Source organism: Protomyctophum bolini (genome assembly GCF_963924005.1).
Source record: "Protomyctophum bolini genome assembly, chromosome: 22".
In the NCBI taxonomy this organism is placed as follows: domain Eukaryota; kingdom Metazoa; phylum Chordata; class Actinopteri; order Myctophiformes; family Myctophidae; genus Protomyctophum; species Protomyctophum bolini.
In genome coordinates, this window is record NC_137883.1 from 8181751 (window position 1) to 8197138 (window position 15388).

The 15388-nt window shown below is 43.7% G+C and overlaps 2 protein-coding genes across 2 annotated transcripts; both read right to left on the reverse strand.

Annotated features, from left to right (window-relative positions):
• Positions 1-1307: 1307 nt before the first annotated feature.
• On the reverse strand, positions 1308-3882 carry nfkbil1 (nuclear factor of kappa light polypeptide gene enhancer in B-cells inhibitor-like 1). Its single transcript, XM_080756294.1, has 4 exons — positions 3411-3882; positions 2633-2745; positions 2376-2493; positions 1308-2260 (listed from the first exon to the last, which is right to left on the reverse strand). The coding sequence occupies exons 1-4, from the start codon at positions 3682-3684 to the stop codon at positions 1665-1667; spliced, it is 1101 nt and encodes a 366-aa protein (XP_080612420.1). The 5' UTR covers positions 3685-3882; the 3' UTR covers positions 1308-1664.
• A 6335-nt stretch (positions 3883-10217) lies between these two features.
• LOC308310017 (apelin receptor B-like) lies at positions 10218-12061 on the reverse strand. The gene has a single exon (XM_080756046.1). It carries the CDS (start codon positions 11905-11907, stop codon positions 10837-10839), a length of 1071 nt encoding a protein of 356 aa, XP_080612172.1. The 5' UTR covers positions 11908-12061; the 3' UTR covers positions 10218-10836.
• Positions 12062-15388: the final 3327 nt, after the last annotated feature.

Genomic DNA, 15388 nt, shown 5'->3' on the forward strand with positions numbered 1-15388 from the left:
CGGGATAATCACACTAGCAGGATGACTAGATTTCCTGCAGCCCAGTTGGTCTATTTTTATATTAGACTGCATATAGCCTATTATTTACAGTACACCAACCCATGTCTAGGTGTCAAATGAAATGAATATATCAATTCTTGTTCAAATAAAAACTCAAGTGGCTATGAAAATATATTTTCTGATACGAATTAGGTGGCCTATAAATTACCAAACTATAACCCTCTGGGAAATAAAAACGAATGGAATGTGTAGGCTAATATCTAATCGCCAACCTGCATAATATTTATACTCAATCGCACAAGATTTATACCAGTGATAGTACCATTTTAGGTGAACATCATACTATAGGTTTCTTTTAATAAGAACGCTGCATTCATATAATTCTAAGATTATTCTAGAAGGGGGTGGTACATGGTAGTATCAAACATGGCAACCGTTGCATCCACTTATATATTCCGTTCCATCGCTGAAACCAGGCCGACCATCTGCCTTTCCTTTGTGTGAAAGAGTGAATCTGATGTGATTTTATCACTCAGTCACTGCTCAGCTGTTTCAAAATAATGTATTTGAGAGTATATTGGTATAGAGGTTTTAAATATCCATGTATTTTAATGACACTTTTAAAAAGCCTCATGCATTGGTGACTTTAAATTGATGCTCATTATCTTCTCTTCACAATGGTTTTCGTAAGCTTCAAAACTACTTTGAGGGTTTCATAATAATTAATACCATTTAAGCAGAGTAAAGCCCAAACCACACCAATGCAACTAGTCGCAACTCCTGTAGTTGCATATTGCAGTTGCATTGGTGTGGACTGACCTTAGGATTTCAGTCAGAATTTAAAAATGTGTAGTAAAAAAAAATCAGACCTGTCTGAAGTGAGTGGTGAGCTACTCAAAAACACCAGGATCCCCGTGGACAGCTGGGAGGCCCTGGCAGTGAACCGCTCAGCCTGGCGTGGCACAATTGCCATTGGTGTTCAGAGACTTGAGACTGATCGAGCACAAGCAGCAGAGAAGAAGCACCAGCAAAGACGTCTTATGCTACCCCGTCCACCTCCAACACTTCCATGCCCAGACTGCCCCCGACTCTTCCACACACCTTGGACTCTACAGTCACCAGCAGGCACACAGACAGGCCTGTGTGTGTCTGTGTCTCTGTGTTAGGCTGTGCAACAGTGACACTTGGTGGTGAACAAACGCTATAACGCTATTCCCGTGTTGGACAGACAGACCCAGGGACAGCTGTCTATAGGAGTGGTTGCACCACTCAAAAAACCCCAGAAGAAAACAAAATCTGTGGAAATTACGTAAATTAATGAGAAGTATATCAACCTCTGGACCAACTACCCACACTAAATAATCCTCCAACAAAATAAGTGGCAAATAAATAAATTCATCAACAGAAAGACAAAGCACAAACCATTCAGTTATCATTACCAAGATACCGAAGATTTAATACCTTTACAGTTACATGTGAATGTTCACACACCAGTGGCCGATAAGGATGTTATCAAAAAAGTAAATGAATGAAGCCACATATCGTTCTGGTATCTGCTTCTACTTCAGACTCTGAGACTCTGAGTCTGTTCAGCTCCTGTGAAAGAGCGGTGACTGTGTCTAGAATCTTCTGCTTGTCACATATGGTTCTGGTAATAACTAGTTCTACTTCAGACTCTGAGACAGTCTGTTCAGCTCCTGTGAAAGAGCGGTGACCGTGTCTAGAATCTTCTGCTTGTCATTTTCGGCCAGTCGGGCACCACAGCGCTGGGCAAACCTATCTGGGTGCCACAGCGTCTGTTGCCGCTTGAGAAGTTTCCGGAACACAGGCACGTCCTTCCGGTTGGCACCGTGCAACATCACGTCCACCATTTCTAGCACTGTGCCTCGCGGGGCCGGCCACGGGATGTCACTGTAGCTCAGCTTCGTGCTTGCTGCCGAAGCACCTTTCTGGAAAGTGGCGGCGCATCTCTCTTCATAACGCTCCTTCTTGCCCCGCCTCGTCTCGTCCTCTTTGCGCGCTGCGCGGGCCAGGTACTCTTCGTGCTCCCTCTGCAGCTTCTCCGTCAGCTCCTTCCGGCTTCTCTCCTCCTCTTCTGCCTCCTTCCTACTTTTAGACCTTTTCCGTCCTGAAGATGCTGCTGCTGCCGCCGCCAGTCGTTGAGCTTCAGCATTCTTTTCAGCAAAATACTCTCTTCTGATTTTATCAGCCCAGTCCCCGAAGTCCTCTTCGTCGTCGTCAACTGGAAGGAAATCATCATCTGCAAAACAAAGACCGCAAAATTAATACATGATATGCCTATTCAGGTTTTGGTTCAAAATAGCGTGTGTAATGTGTGTGTGTGTGTATATATATATATCTTTTTTTTAACTTACCATCATAAACCCCAAAGGTTTCAAAGAACTCATCTTCACACTCCCCAAAGAGCTTATCCCTCCATTCCTTCTCAGCGTCTGAAGCAGGTGCCCTATTCCTACTAGTTGCAGCAGCAGGCTATAATTACATACAATACATAATTAATATAAAATAAATTAATGTATGTTTTTGACACTCAACCATGTAATTCTAGAGTAGTCCTCAAACATCAGTTTTCTATTCTCTTGAATACAAATTAATTTGAAACTGGTGTTACCTTTTCATCTTTCATCCACAGCAAGAGGTCTTTCGGGGTAATCCCAGCATTATTACACATATCCATAGCTTCCGGGCAACTATTTCGTAAAGGCACAACCAGCTCATCGTATGCTTAAGAAATGAAAAGTAAAACAAAGTAAAATTAAGAATTATACAGCAATGGGGTGTTATGGGGTAGAAGAGACAGATTCTACGCAGTAAACGTGTTCATTTATCCATTTGTAACTCTCAGTTGAATCTGCAATCAATAACATGGTCATATGATATGAGACCACATTTCTACCGCTCTTCCCCTTGGTCAGGGGAGATTCATGCAGTAATACTTGTCCACCATGGAGTCCGACCTGACACAATTATGGTCTAAAATAAACCTAGCTGACACCCCCCCCCCCCCCCCCCCCACATGGAAATATAAATTGCATAAGCTATATAGAGATTTATTTCCTTTTGTTCACATAAATGCACCTAATATGAACCTGAATATGGCATAATATATGCAGCATAGGCTATATTCTGCATATACTTGCCATATATTGGCACAATATGTTAATATATTTAAAATAAACCATCCTAACCTAGTCCTAACCTAAGCAAGTAACCTTCAGGATTACATTATGATGAATTGAACAACCCTCTTGCACGTAAACAAGTGTAATACTTTATGGTGTCGTCCACTCACAGTTGACAGTTTTTGTATTGAGTTGTACTTGAAATGTACTGTAATTCTGCAAACTGTTAATAAATACTTAAATCAATCAAAACTCTTCAGTCTTCACCTCTTTTCCCATGTTTGAGTGCTCTGTTGGCTGCGAGGTGTAAAGGTGTATCTCCTTTAAGATCCTTCTGAAGAACGTCAGCTCCGTGTTTTAATAAAAGTCGAAGGACAGCATCGTCGCCCAGTTTACAGGCCAGGTGCAATGGGCTTCTTTGCTTTTTGTTTTGAGAGAAGTTGACATCAAACTCTGAATGTTTACGCAGGTACGACTTCAACTTCAACAGACTACCCTCCTCCACGTATCTTAAAACGCGCTTCTGTTTTCGAGAAGCCATTATTAAACGTAACTAGCAAACCGAACATACAACTGTTTAATATCAACAACCTTGGCAAAATAACCACCACTACTAGTACAACATATAGCCCAAGTGAATTATATCTAACGTTAAGTCTACACGACACTGTACTGGCAAATAAAAGAGAACAAAACATAGAAACAACAAGATACAAAAACATTAACATCGGAACTTCCGCCCCGGTCCTACTGATTTACATGTCCGGCACAGCGAAAGTCCGCCAGAAACATTTAGTAAAGGTTCCGCACAAGATGTTCTAGCGGTGTCGTGTCACGAGCTGGTCACGAGGGGTCAGTATTTCCCCAGCTCAAACGTGCCTCGGTGAAATGTGCCAGTTGTTTCAATAATATTAATAATTAAAAAAACAGGCAAACACGAGGTCAAAATGAGTCTGGGTCTGGGAGAGATGAAGAAATATATTTTTATTGCAATTTTTTACTGCTAAAAATCTCACATTGCATGCAATAGACACAATAGACTACAACACGTGGTCGTGTTGACAGATTTGGAACAATGTCAATAGGCCTACATCATTTATTCATTTTACAATTAGAGTAGTGCATGGTGGCATTAATTTGTTCCACACTTTCGTAGCTCCTTTTAGTTTTGAACTTTCTACCATAGATTTGTCAGTCTGTTCTTTGTCATGATGGGCTTTTCAAAATACCACCTCCTGCCAGGAAAGGGTTATGCAGAACAGTTTGTGTGTGTGGAGGGGGGAGGGGGATGATGCGAGAAAGAGATAATGCACAATTTGTACATTTTCCTTCTACATTACACATACACATTTATTTAATTCCCATTTATATTGTTTTACATGTTTTGATTGTTTTGTTCCACTTTTGCTTTGGCATGTTTTCTCGTGCCAGTAATAAAGCTCCTTTGCTTTGAAATGAATTGAAGAGAGAGAGAGAGAGAGAGAGAGAGAGAGAGAGAGAGAGAGAGACACAGCAACAGCAGACTTATTAGGCCTACAGCTGTGATTCTGTGTGCAGCCTAGTAGTGCCAAATGCCAATGCACACTTAGTATATAGTCTGTCACATTAAAACATTTGCTAAACCGCTATTACCAATACCCACCACTGTACAATGATTAATCGTAATCAAACTTCAGAATTGTACTTGTTTTTCCACTGTCACTGATGCGACATCATGTACCACAGTCACTGAATCTGTAGGGTTTCGGAGGCTACTGGATCTGGGACTTATTTGAAGGCTATACCTGTGATGTTTTAGTAAGTGCAGCTGAGCTTCTGAACTGGCTTGGGCCTAGGGCTTAAGACAGGGGGTCCATTTAGGCTTGTGATGAGTCTGAGGGAGGGAGTGCGGGGCCCTTTGGAGACGGCATGCGTCCTCACAAAGGAGAGGATAGAGGAGGGAATGAAGGGACACTTTGTGCACTGTGAAGAGGATCCGGAGCATCCCAAAGCATGGCCACTTCCACCCCCTTTGCTGTCGGAAACGACGTGTCTTCACTAACGATGCTCTTGTGTGAATGTCTTTTAAATGTCTGGCATTTCAAAAGAGAGAGGGGCCTATTTCGTCACCTCAGGTGTCACATGCCTAATGGTAACACTGCAGAGCTGTTTCTCTCATACAGTATGGCAGAGTAAGAAAGATTTCCGTTTTTCTTCTTTTAAAAAGAAAAGTCCTTTTGCACACAGGTACTGAAATGGACAGGTGCATTGGAGTAATGCACTTGAGCGGAGCAAAAAAGGGGGAATATCCCACACATTGTATTCACTTACAACACAAAGGTTTAATGCAGGTACGTTTAGGTCACTCTGACCTTAATAATCAGGCATGGCTGATGAAGGTCAGAGCGACCAAAACGTATGCATTAAACTTGTCTCGCAGGACTCCCCATTTTTTGCTCTTCCCATTTTTTTTTTAAATAAATTGACGGGGCTTTCCTTATATCCTACCACAATAATTTGGCACTCATCACTGCTACTGAAGTAAGATCCCAGGTCTCCCATGGGGTCAGGTGGGGCATGCATCTTTCTTGCACCGGGGACCAAGCAGAGAGATGCTGCTGAAAGACAGGATATCCCCGGACAGGAACTCGTAACTTGCCCACCCGCCTCTTGACTTTCCTGCCTGGCCTGCTGACTCTATCCTGTCCTGCATGTCCGTCTGTCCTTCTCTTGGAAGTGGGGGTGGCGTGATGGAGGGCGCAGGAGGAAGCCAAGGGTCCGCCAAGACGTTCCAGGGGTCATCTCTCCAACCCGCCATATTATGGTCAGGCAGGCTTAAAGTCCGGTCGCTGGCTGAAAAGACCCTGTCCCCATTGTTCAGGCTGAGGAGAAACGTGCATACACTTCCTGCATGTCTATTTTCTGCATTGGCCTGGTTTATTTGGCTCTGATTTATGACAGCTGGAGATGTGCTTCTGGCATATAGCTGGACTGGCCACATGTCTGTTTTAAAACAGGGCAACTGCAACAGCTTGACACCCATTCATATGCCAATTGAGTCTAGGTGTGTTCCACACAAACCTCTGCCTTTGCCCCCACGACTTTGATCCCTTTTGATCTTGTGAGCAACCACTTGGTGACTCTCAAAGCCACAGACGTCTTAGGGTGTGGTATCAGGTTTCTGTCAAGTTTCTGTTTCCTTACTGGTATGAATGACAGATAGGTTTCTCAGGTGATGGCAGTGAGGTCCACAGTAACAGTCTTTGTATTGAGTTGTGCTTTCATGTGAAATGTAACCATTCTGCAAACTGTTAATAAACACTTCAATCAATCAATCAATTAATGCATTATTTTATTTAAATATTATTATTATTAATAATAATAAATATAAGACGGGCCCAAAAATAAAAAAGCTATACGCAATATACACAATGAACTGACATTATTTGACAAGTAATAAATAAAAATCACACGGGTGTGAAGTGAGGGGCGCTCTTATCGCCATACATCATCTCATTCCGGGCCATTCACATCCTATGTTCAGCGTTTAATGTTTTTTTCCGACCGTAGGTCGCATTTACCATGAAAACCGGCATCTCCCGTCCGTTAGTCACGCCTCCATATATGGTCACGCCTCGTGACATCACTCATCCATATATGGTCACGCCTCGTGACATCACGCCTCCATATATGGTCATGTCTGGTGACATCACGCCTCGTGACACTTCACACCACCATATATGGCCGTCTCCATATAGCCGATGAAGATCACGACACTCACTGACCTCATCAATCCCAGTATAGCTATACATGGAGAACACTGGATCATCACATAGATCTGCATATATGGAGCCGACCAGCAAAATACATGATCTGACCTCAAACCCTTAGTTGTTTGTCAACCAGAGTCAGACTCCATTCGCATGTATGGAAATGCGATTGCAATTTTACGTGGCCAAAAAAAGGTCGAAAAGTGGATCGAGCAAATCTTAACAATTTACTCATCAGGAGATCTAAAGGTCAGATCTAAAGGTCAGAGGTCTTTTGACGAATGAGTGTGAGCGTCAGTTCCTGAGGGATCCTCACAGCCCTCTACCATAATAGCTGAATTTCGTGAAGAACAATAGAACTGCCAAAACAGCTAAAATGGCGGAATTTTCATAGAAACAATAATTATAATTATAATAATAATGTTATTTGTATGTATCTGAATGTTCTGAAATTCGTAGCTGTCCATTTAAAGAAGCAACTGTAACAGTGTAACACTTCTGGTTAAAAAAAACCCACTTAATTAAATGTTACAATACACCAGTCGGTTATCTGTCTGGATATAGTGTTTTTTTGTGTTTGTCATTTTCACAGTGAGTGAGAGCTATAGCCCTCGGGATTCCCCATGGCAAGGCTGCTTCTGTGTATAGACACACTTGACACTGTGATTATAGAGGAATGTTGATCCGAAAACATTGTGTGATAATTACTGAACTGAACTGTCATCTTACTTGTATTGGATTCCTTATTCTGTGCCTCCTCGGAAAAATACATTGATAAACGGGGAAAATTTCTTATTATTCTTCTGCGTGGCATAAATAATACTTTCTATAGCCAAATGAGAAATCCGGCAGGAGCAAGGACCGTACCATGAAATCTTTGTAACGTGATCACTTTACCTTCATAAAACTTGAAAACCCATGAATCTAATCTATTCAGGTTATGTTTCACAGCAGTCTGACTGTGACTTTGATGCCAGCAGCAGGTGGGGATAATGTGAAAGTTAGTGTAAAATTCATCTTTGTGAGATTGTCTGGCTTTTTTGAGACATTGTGTACTATAGTAGGTGTAGCCTACCACAAACGTTGCTGGTGAGGCTTGTCTGATCAAAGTAATGGGAAATATTGAATCAAGCAATTAAAAACAAAAGTCTTGGTTGCACCAATCCGTCTCTTAGGGCTTCTGCTGCCTCACGGCTCCTGAATTTCCCTCGCAGGATCAATAAGGGTTTATTCTATCATTTGATTATGATAGATATTGTATGTCATGGATTAATGTGAAGAGACAACCTGGTGTCCCTATTTTGAGAATGTCACGATTCATTTTACTCATTTCAAACAATGTGATGCACTGTGAGCTTGTAGATTGTGCATTTTTTTGTCACATGACACCGCCGTATAATAATCAGGCTGGAGCGGTTAACAGAGTATATTCACTAAGAAAACAGAGATGATGTGTTTCCTTTTGTTAGCATTCTCTGAATAAACACAGGCTGTACTCAGCTCAGCCTGTGTACTCAGCCCCATTTGAAAAGATACGACAGGGACCCCCATGAGAGAAGATTTGTACGGCTCTCTAGCAGTAATTCTCAACTCGTTTAATTCTCCAGGACCCCCAGTTTGATATGCATTAGGCTACGGACTCCCATTTAATGGCATTTCTATCTCTGAGACCCCCAATTTATATTGTAAAACCAATGTTAATTTAACTCTGAGAGTGTACAAATGGAACCAAACGGGTTGTACACTCTCAGAGTTACAGACCCAAAAGGGGCCATTTAGTTACAAACTATCATTTGGCTGGGGACCCCCTGGAACTCCCTCAAGGACCCCTGGGGGTCCCCGAAGGACTTCCTCAGCTGTTCATTCCACATGGTGCTACTACTGCTACTACAGTAGACCCAGGATTAGGAGCCAATCATCTGTCCTCCTGCTGATGGTGATTATAGGCTACAATGTCCTGAAAAAGCTCATTACAGCAAAGTCACTGGATGTCAACTTAACCACTTAAACCCTAGGTTATTATATTTTGGCTATTCGAAAATATTGCAAGGCATTGATTCACTAATGGATCTGCAACCATTTTTTGTAAATGTTTTGAACATTTTTTGGAAAATGTCACCTACGTATATGACATACCCAAAAATAGATGTGGTTAAAGGTCATCTCTGCGCCCACATATAGTGTTTCTTTGCTCAAAATTATCTCAACAATCTACCTTAAACTGACCACCGGTAGTATGGATCATAGATAAATTAGGTTTTAGATGGTTGAATGTTTGCTTCCTCTAACCAAACATGATTAGAGGCCGCATCTTGAAACTGTTGACATGCTAATTTGAGGCAATTAAAGCAGCTCATTGTCTTTAGGGCAGACAAATGACCGCGACAAAGCAAATGTGTTATAGATGACTAAAACAGAAACTCATGCATTGCACATAATGCCGACCATCAGTGTGAGACAGTGGTTTTCAACACTTTTCATATCTAGGTCCATTATACTACATTCAGCATTTGAGCCACATACCACTAAACGTAAGAATATTGTATTGTCGTTGGAAGATTCCATGCTGTATTGATGTGGTACACTATAGGGAGAGATAACCAACAATTTAACTTTTGAGAGTGCAACATTTTACGCTCTCAAAAGTTAAATATAGATGGGTCCATTTGGTCACCAACTGTCCATCATTTAGCTGGGGACCACCTGGAAGTTACCCCCTCAAGGACCACTGGTGAGAGAACTGTGAGGAGCCATACATGAAGCTAGCATGCTAGGAAGAAGGAAACAGAACTCCAACGTGCATTTCCTGTAGACACTCGCTTTGATTTTAGCTTCACAGAACACAATGGGAGGGAGAATGTCTCCCCTTAGCAATGCACTAACAGGAAGAGGCACATTCATTGAAAATGAGTAAATTCATTCCGACAAGTCTTAACAAGTAACAAACAGAGGAGAATCATTTTTGGTTTATCCACCTTTTTTTATTATTACAAATCATAAAGGTTAACTCAATATAATGCATATTCACAATGTATATTTACATAATGTACATTGGCATAACCAACGGTCAAGGTTTCTTTATCATCCTAAAGAGTTCACTGTCACACTTACATTCAATTATAGTAACAAGACAAAGTGCGAGCACACACACACACACACACACACACACACACACACACACACACACACACACACACACACACGCACGCACGTCAGAGCAGCCAGTCAACTTTTAATTGGGCGGCGGGCCCCCCCCACCCTCCTCAAAACATTTGTCAGCTGCCATCTGTCTGTCTGGGACCCACCCTCCCTCACCCCCACCCACCATGTATCTCCTTACGATTAACCCTTATCAGACTCTCAGTCACCTCTTGCTGGCAAACCCATTCACACATACACACAAAATACTGTCGGCTAGCTAGATCATGTAAGAGGGAGGGAATTGCACCTCAAGTGCTTACAAATGAAAACAAACAACAGCATGTGGCAAAATCATGAATAATACAATTCACAAGAGCTAGAGTTCCAAGCTCTACACTTTGCACCAGCCAAAAGAAACATACAAATCCGTTGGTCCATTTGACACACATTTCACCCGTGTCCAAAAAATGATTGCATTGTCCTTCCTGCAGCTTTGCATGTTCCCTTGTTTTAAGAAGTTTGGTTTCGCATCAACCGTCCCTTCCAGTTCCACTGAAAGTCAACGAGGAAAATGTCTGTGGTCAGAACTAATACACCACATTCCTCACCTTTCTTTATCCAGTCACACAGCTAACATGTTTAGCTGTGTTTATACTCACAGCCCACAAAAACATAGATGTCACCCTGACAACTGACCAAATCATGCTCAGCTGAAACACTTTGATTCACCTGCATTGTTTGAGTGAGTGGAGGCAGGACATAGTCATTAATCACCTGTCTCTTGACATACGTGTGGTGTCACGTCACACCTTAGTGGCCAGCGACTGAGCCTCTGTCTTTTGGGAGGATAGCGAGATGGCGGGGCTGGCGTGCAACGCCTTCTTGAGGTTGAGCAGGCACAGGCATTGGGAGCGAAAGCGCAGGTCAAAGAAGGCATACAGGAAGGGGTTGAGGCAGCTGTTGACGTACGCCAGGCAGGTGGCATACGGGTGAGCCAGGAGGAGGAAACGTAGGAAGGCACACGTGCCCGGAGCCAGGTCCAGGTAGGAGAGCGCGTCGGCACTCTTCACCACGTGGAAGGGTGTCCAGCAGGCGGCGAACACCACCACCAGCGTGGTGATGATCTTCAGGAGCCTCCGCTTGCGCTGGTCCTCCTTGCGCAGGCTGTTGAAGTGGCGGGTGACGGTGCACCCGATGAAGCAGTAGCACACCATCATGGCCAGGAATGGTAGGAGAAACCCCAGGGCCGAGGAGGAGAGGCTGAGACCGGCCACCCACAGGTCCACCTCGTTCTTATCACTCGTCACCAGGCTGAAGTCCATGGCGCACGAGGTCCGGTTGACCGTGTCGTCGTGTTTGGTAGTGCGGAAGATCAGAGTGGGGGCAGCCAATAGACCCGACAGAAGCCAAATGACCGACAGGGAAGCCCTCATGTGGCCCCGGGTGCGAAGCTGCGAGCTGGACAAGGAGTGGACGATGGCCAGGTAGCGGTCGAAGCTCATGCAGGTGAGGCAGAAGACGCTGGCGTACATGTTGAGCAGGACCACGTAGCTGCTGATCTTGCAGAGGGCCACTCCAAAGGGCCAGTGGTAGCCCATGGCCGTGTACACCGCCCAGAGAGGCAGAGTGACCACAAAGGTGAGGTCAGCCAAAGCCAGGTTGCCTATGTAGATGTCGGCAGCCCGCCGTTTGTGTGTTCTCCACACGGTGAAGATGACCACTCCGTTCCCCGACAGGCCCAGGATGAAGATGAGCATGTAGAGCACCGGGATGACGGAGTACGACGGCTCCCACTCGGAATAGTCACACATGGTGGAGTTCTCGTTCTCCTCGTAGTCATAGTACTCGTAAAGACTCTCATTTGGCACCTCCATCTCCCTCTTGGATCCGTTCTCGTGTTTCAAATCTGATTTGGTCTCTTTGCGGTTTCAAATGAATTGAGGTTAAGCAACAATGTCCAATGTGATGCGGACCAAAAAATATTTCTGATGGAAATAGTCCGTAGGAGAAGTTGTCTTGTCAGCACTCTGAAATCTGTTGCTGCTACATCTGAGCGGCCTGGCCTTTATATACCCTTGTCCCCCCACAACCCCACCCACTAGGACATCCCCCAGACCGCCCCTCCTTTCCCCTCTGCCGATCCTCTCTGGTCTGAAGAGCACGCGTATTCATTCACTGCACCCACCCACCATTCTCTCTGCTCATTACATATGCGCTTGAAGTATAATTACACAATGGTGGTCAAGCTATCACAAAATAATGTTGCAAAAAAAAAACATTTCAAGCTAAAATAAAGCCGAGTTTCATTTGCAATAACTAATAGCAAAATAAAACTCCCGGATAAATGTGTAGAATAACTACATTAAATGTCTTCGATGATCACAAATGTATTTATTTAGGATGTTATTTTCCAACAGTAGACATCGATTATATATTTTCGACACGAACTATGAACCTTGTCTTGTCTTGACATGCCATGACTTACAGGCTGTTTTACAATTACTTTGTCAAAATGCAGGGTCGTTCTCACACTGAGAGCACTGTAGGCCTATACCCCAGGTTGAACAGACTACTACGTGTCAATGTTTGTTGCTTTATGGCTGTACATGCTGAAACATGTATTCTACTGACAACTCAATTAAAATGCCCAGAGCCCTAACGAACTGCTGCTGTGCTGCAGATATATATGTCTACCATTTTACTAGAACTTTGCTGCTATATTATAGCAGCAAAGTTCTATATATTTATATGGATAGACAGTTGATAAATATTTAAGGTTAAAATAGTATGAAATAATAATAATAATAATCACTTTTAAAAACAGTTTACAAAGCGTGTTTTTTTTTCACCCAGTGTCAATTATTGTCTATGTAATCCTGGGCACTACACTCCCTCTGCTAACCTGGGGAGGGCAACGGACTGACCTCATGCATGATACACTTTCAGGGATTTACTTCCTTGGCCCACCGGCAGCCTGCTCAAGAAATGTACAAGAATAGCTGTGGACACAGAAACAGACTCTCTTCCAGATTACTTCCCCCTGTACAGTAGATGCATGAAGATACAAAATTATAATAAAATAAAATAACGTATTATGATTAAACAATTATTAAGCGACCAGCCCTCTCTCTCTCTCTCTCTCTCTCTCTCTCTCCCCCCCTCCCCTCATCTACTCCTCAGTCTATGCTTTGAGAGTTAGACAGACCTTTATTGATCCCCCAAGGGAAATTCAGCACTGGAGCATGCAGGACAGATATAGATATGGGTATAAAGAGATCCATCTAAGCTTCAAGAAATATAATTAAACAGTTACCCCCAAAAAAACGAAGGAGATTTATGGCCTTGTCTAGCCCGCTGCAAGCCCAAGGATCGGCATGTTGTATGAGCTATTAACAGGTGTATACAAGCATGTAATCAAAGTGTTGTGTACGTGAACAATCCATCCTTCAATATACAATCCAAGGTTGGTAAAACAGTTACAGTATCAGTATGTGTCTGTATAACAGCGACCCATGAGCCAGGTGGGAGAGCTCATTCTGCAGCCTGCTCCGTCTCTCAGCGGAGTGGCAACAGTGGCGCCAGGGCACCGACTGCCTTAGACACAACTAGCAGATCACTCAACAATCCTCTCCTCCGCCGATCCCCTCCTCCGCTCCTTCCTTCCATCCGAGCCCTCTCGCTCCATCGCTTTGCCCTCTCCCCACTTATCTCACTATTCCCTCTGATTAGGAGAACCAATTCCCTTCTTGTTCAAATATTAACCAATGTCGTTTACGCTTTGTTTTTCACATCTATGATGACACAAGGTCATGGAATTTGTAATTATACTGATGGGATTGTTTTTTTTTATGTGTCTCCACCCAGCCTTTGTCCCTTCTTTCTCCCTTGAGTTGTCCCTCTATAGCTTTTGTCCAGCCAGCTCCTGCAGCAGGCCATTTGGCAGAACAGGAAAAGATAGAGAGAGTTTAGTCAAAGCTAGCTTCCTATCTGTATTCCAATGGAGCTGTAGTGTATTTATACTTGATGATTTGTTTTGCATTGTCGGAGTTGACGGGACTGTGAATCTACAGATAGGCTATATTAAGATTTGGTGTCAATTACCTCATTCAACTCACCCACTGACAAACCGAAACACTGTAAGAAACCCATAAGTTCTGTGCGTATATGATAGAATTTAAATTACATTCCCCAAGAGTGGCAAGTTTCAATGGAACAGATGCATTCCATCTTGAAATTGTGTGCAATGTTTGAGTGGTGCAACCACTTCATTACGGAGCTACTGTATGTGGGTCAGTCCCTGGCTGGCTGTGTCCGTCCGAGCACGGAAATTGCGTTTGGTTTGGTCTGGATGTTCCGGGGACCCACCGGGGAACCCCAGGACCCCCACATGGTAACTCTCATTTCTCTACCGTTTCGGACGCGGGGCGGCTCGCCGGACCCGAGTCTGGAACTCCCGGGGACCCCCGCACGGAGTTGCACCACTCACTTCACACCGGGTGTGATTTTGTTTTGTTAGAACCAGCAGCCCCGTTTCCACAGAACAGCATGTTTTTTCCTCTGACTATATTGCCCACCTGTCTTTCAAATCGATTGTTGTTTTGGTACCACGTGCTGTTTATCCTGCCAGCTAGCCCCTTTATCCTCTCCTGTGTGGCCCATGGTGCTGTAAACCACACACCATGACGGCACCGAAGAAGCTCCGTGTCACGTTGTGCACGCTAGCTACCCACACCCTGAGGCATCTCAGTTGCCATCATCTGACTGTGATCTATCAACAAGTCAATAACACATGAGTTATCCGAGGGACATAAAAGGGATAAATACAGAGACCACAAATATACACACAAACACACACGGATAGACACGTAGGCTGGCTGGCAGACAGACACAGGCGGAGAGACGTGCACACATGCACACAGGCGCAGGGAGACTGTCACGCAATAACATACACACTATAGTGACAGACAGCGGATCTGTATCTGTCGGCAGGGCAGCTGACACCCCTTTTGATCCTCTAGTATCGTCACGTGACCTTGTGTGTGTGAGATAGCCGGTTTACAAGCCAGGTTCTTCTGGTATCTGTGGCGCCAAATGACTAGAAGTTTGTGGAGTTGTCCCTTTAGTGTGCGTGAGAAAAGAGGGAGACAGAGAATGGGAGAGACACACATCTCTTTTTTTTTTTTGCACATCTCTTCATTCCGTTTTAATTGTACATACATTGTTCTATTTTGATTGTTTTGTTCTACGTTTGCTTTGATAATGTACATATATGTTCTCTCATGCCAATGAAGCCTCTTTGAAATGAAATTGAATTAAAAGAGAGAGAGAGAGAGAGAGAGAGAGAGAGACACACAC

What these genes read in the sequence shown, in the direction of transcription:
- nfkbil1 (XM_080756294.1), bottom strand. Translation starts at nt 3,684, where the DNA reads ATGGCTTCTCGAAAACAGAAGCGCGTTTTAAGATACGTGGAGGAGGGT. An exon ending in ACTCAAACATGGGAAAAGAG is followed by an intron (nt 2,746 to 3,410) that starts GTGAAGACTGAA and finishes TCATTTCTTAAG; the next exon opens with CATACGATGAGCTGGTTGTG. An exon ending in AACCTTTGGGGTTTATGATG is followed by an intron (nt 2,261 to 2,375) that starts GTAAGTTAAAAA and finishes TTTGTTTTGCAG; the next exon opens with ATGATGATTTCCTTCCAGTT.
- LOC308310017 (XM_080756046.1), bottom strand. Translation starts at nt 11,907, where the DNA reads ATGGAGGTGCCAAATGAGAGTCTTTACGAGTACTATGACTACGAGGAG.